Source organism: Verruconis gallopava (assembly GCF_000836295.1).
Source record: "Verruconis gallopava strain CBS 43764 unplaced genomic scaffold supercont1.62, whole genome shotgun sequence".
Taxonomy (NCBI): Eukaryota; Fungi; Ascomycota; class Dothideomycetes; order Venturiales; family Sympoventuriaceae; genus Verruconis; species Verruconis gallopava.
The window spans coordinates 1-3,218 of NW_015622198.1; the positions used below are offsets into that span (position 1 = coordinate 1).

The window sequence follows — 3,218 nt, forward strand, 5'->3', positions numbered from 1 at the left end:
CAATCTGGCGTCGACGTACAGGAATCAAGGCCGATGGAAGGAGGCGGAGGAGCTATTTGTGCGAGTAATGGAGACGAGAAAGACGGTGCTTGGCGAGGAGTATCCAGACTCGCTGACCAGCATGGCTAATCTGGCCTGGACGTACAGGAATCAAGGCCGATGGAAGGAGGCGGAGGAGCTATTTGTGCGAGTGATGGCGACGAGAAAAAGCGTGCTTGGCGAGGAGCATCCACACACGCTGAGCAGCATGGCCAATCTGGCGTTGACGATTTGGAATCAAGGCCGATGGAAGGAGGCGGAGGAACTATTTGTGCGAGTGATGGAGACGAGCTTGAGGGTGCTTGGCAAGGAGCATCCACACACGCTTACCAGCATGGCCAATCTGGCGTCGACGTTTTGGAATCATGGCCAATGGAAGGAGGCGGAGGAGCCATCTGTGCGAGTGATGGAGACGAGAAAGAGGGTGCTTGGCGAGGAGCATCCAGACACGCTCACAAGCATGAACAATCTTGACTTTACGTAGAAAAGACCTGTTCAACGTGTGGAAGCCTTTCTCCTTACGGATACAAGTTTGCAATCACAAATGCGTGTTCTCAGTCCTGACCATCCTCATACATTCTCGTCCCGAGAGGTCCTAGCTGATTCGATACTAGGCAGACTCGAGATGAATTCTATGTATGAGCAGTTGCTAGCTTATAGGTGGTTAAGCAGAAAGCCATATGGGTGATCATTTTTCTTAAAAGTGATCATAATGATTGTTTAAGAAGTTTGAACCAATCAGCCCAGATCTATTTGAAGTTAATCGGTACAGCATCTGAGCTTACTCCGTACCTGATGACTGTAGTTGAACTGTCTGCGTGGTATAACCAGTTTGTTAGTGCAATTTCTTCGTACTCCGATGCACTTCATCTTAGTATGTAAACCATGTTGTCATCCTTGTTGTCATCCTTGTTCGCATCCTCTATCCACGAACATCTTGAAAATCCCCACCTCTTCCCTCGCTCTAGTCAGCTCAACACTTCTGAAGCGAGCTTGCGTCGGCACTGCTTGTCGAGTCGGGAACAGGTCCCTAAACAACGGGATAGCTTGACGGGCAGTGAACCTCGACTGTCTCTGCGACATTAGTCCGATCCCCCCACCCGCCCCCCCTGGCCAGGCCGGGCATGGACACGACTATCTCATCTACTTGCACCAGACGTGTCGGCCATGTACGTTTTCGATCGTCCCGACAGCCACGCCAGTCTTACCGGCTTGACTTTGCGTGGTAATTCAGCAGGCACAGTCCGTCCTGACGAAACAAGAGCTTGTTGGCAGCGCCTCGCCAAAAAAAAGGAAAATAAAAAAGAAGGGGGGGAAGGGGGTTTTCAAGGCCCTGGGATCCTCGAACGTGAGCCTCGTCGTGCGAAGGGCAGCCGCGGAGCTGCCGGGCGACGGCGGAGCGAGCGTGCGCGGAAGAGACTCTCCTCAGCGGCCTCGGGCTCGGGTCGTGCGAGCCACACAGGCAGCGATGGATGTTCCTTTGTGGCCTTCGACCCCCCCCCCCCCACGGAAAAGGTGGATTGGACGGGGATGGAGTTTGGAGGGGGGCACAGGCGTGGACGGGAGCAGAGCGGAGAGGAAGACGGAGCGGGTTGAGGCGTGGGTGTGAAGGAGGGGCGATTGCGCCGTTGACGGTTGCACTGTGTGACCATCGGATGTGAACAGGATGTGGTGTGAGAAAGAGAAAGCGAGCCAGGGAGCCCGGGAGCAAGGCCGAGCGGGTTTCGGTTTGGATGAGTCGCGAACGCATGTGAGCTGCTCAATCCAACTTGGAGATTTCCGTAGCGCTGGGGTCTGAGCATGAGAAGGAAGAGATGAGGAAGGAAAACAATGGCGGCTACGCCGGATCAGGTGAGAAAGAAAGTGTCTCGATTGACAGCCTTCACTTCGTATATCCACGACAGCGGCCAGCAGCCAGCATTAATAGCTACGGGGCCCTGCAGAGCATCACTACAAATACAACACATAAACCTAGTTGAGGCTCAACACCACGCGCACGCTATGCATTGCAGGGTTAAAAAAAAAAAGGGGGGGGGGGGGGGGGATGGGGGGCGGAGGAACTATGCAACACTGCAGCAGCATTGGCAAGAGACAGCTCCACGCAAACGCCGACAAAGCCCTGTAACAAATCATTACAACAAGAAGTATCGGCAAATTACAAAAATATGCCTCAAGAAGTGTGACCACCCCCAGCCACAAGATCTCCTGCCAGTACGCCGCCCCGTAGTCCTGCGTATTCATACACGCCGTCCAAAAGAGTTTGAAATTTGAAATCTGAGGAAAATAACCGGGGAAAATTAATGCGTCTAACCGGTTTCGTCCGCCTGTGCCTTGACTTCTGGACTCGGCGGTGTGACAATGATGGTGTCATCGTCTATGTCCACGTCTTTCGTTTTGTTCGGTCGAGGGGTCTCCCCGCCTTCGTCTTCTTCCTCCTCGGGTATGACGTTTTTGTCTTTCTCGTTGTTTTCCATGCTCTCCACGCTCTCGCTGATGGCTGAATCGCGGATGTGGTTCTCCAAGCTCGCTTCCGACGCAGACATTGCCAATTGCCTTCTCCTACGCCTCTGCGCTCGCTCGTCTGAAGCATTCTCTTTCCGCCGGCGGCTCATGCGAATGCTTTCCCTCGGTGCCGGGATCTTATCATCGTCTCCGCCGCCTAGACCTTCCAACAATTTTTCGGCCTGCGTGCCGAGATCCTCGTCGTCATTGATCTCCGTCAAGCCGGGGCTCAAAAGAGGTCTGTCGCCATCTGCGGAGCTACCCGCCTCGCTCTTTACAGGACTCAACAGCCCATTCTCGGCCTTGGCGTCGTTGACCAACTCCGACATGTCCGGCATCTTCTGACCAGAGGCCACCCGCACGGCATGACGATCCTTGAGACGCGCACGCCTTCTACGTTCGCGCTGGTCTCGTGCCTCGGGCTTTGCAGCGCGAAGTTTGGCAAGTAAGGAGTCCATGTCGCCGGTCGTGCTAGGACTCTGTGGTGCACTTCCACCATCCGATAGCGCCGTAGGGGAAGTAAGACCGGCCTTCCGCTTCATGCTCGCCTCGTTGCGGCGCCTCGTTTCGTCTCGTTCGATGTTCTTCTCGCGCGATTTCTGTGGCCACCTGATCAGCAAATCCACCGTCGAGTTGAACGCCTGTTTTTTTTTTTTTTTTTTTTTTTTTTTTTTTTT

At 54.1% G+C, this 3,218-nt stretch overlaps 2 protein-coding genes across 2 annotated transcripts in view; one reads left to right on the top strand and one right to left on the bottom strand.

The window, feature by feature from the left end:
• Nucleotides 1–67: 67 nt before the first annotated feature.
• Nucleotides 68–523, top strand: PV09_09309 (uncharacterized protein; the record flags this gene model as incomplete). Its single annotated transcript, XM_016363351.1, has 1 exon — nt 68–523. One exon carries the CDS (start codon nt 68–70, stop codon nt 521–523), a length of 456 nt encoding a protein of 151 aa, XP_016208792.1.
• Nucleotides 524–2,092: 1,569 nt separating this feature from the next.
• The window catches only part of PV09_09310 (uncharacterized protein), a 7,508-nt gene continuing 6,382 nt past the window's right edge, over nt 2,093–3,218 (bottom strand). Inside the window, exon 2 of the mRNA XM_016363352.1 lies at nt 2,093–3,140. Coding sequence (XP_016208793.1) covers nt 2,346–3,140 — 795 coding nt within the window. The 3' untranslated portion in view covers nt 2,093–2,345. The remainder of the gene's footprint in view (nt 3,141–3,218) is intronic.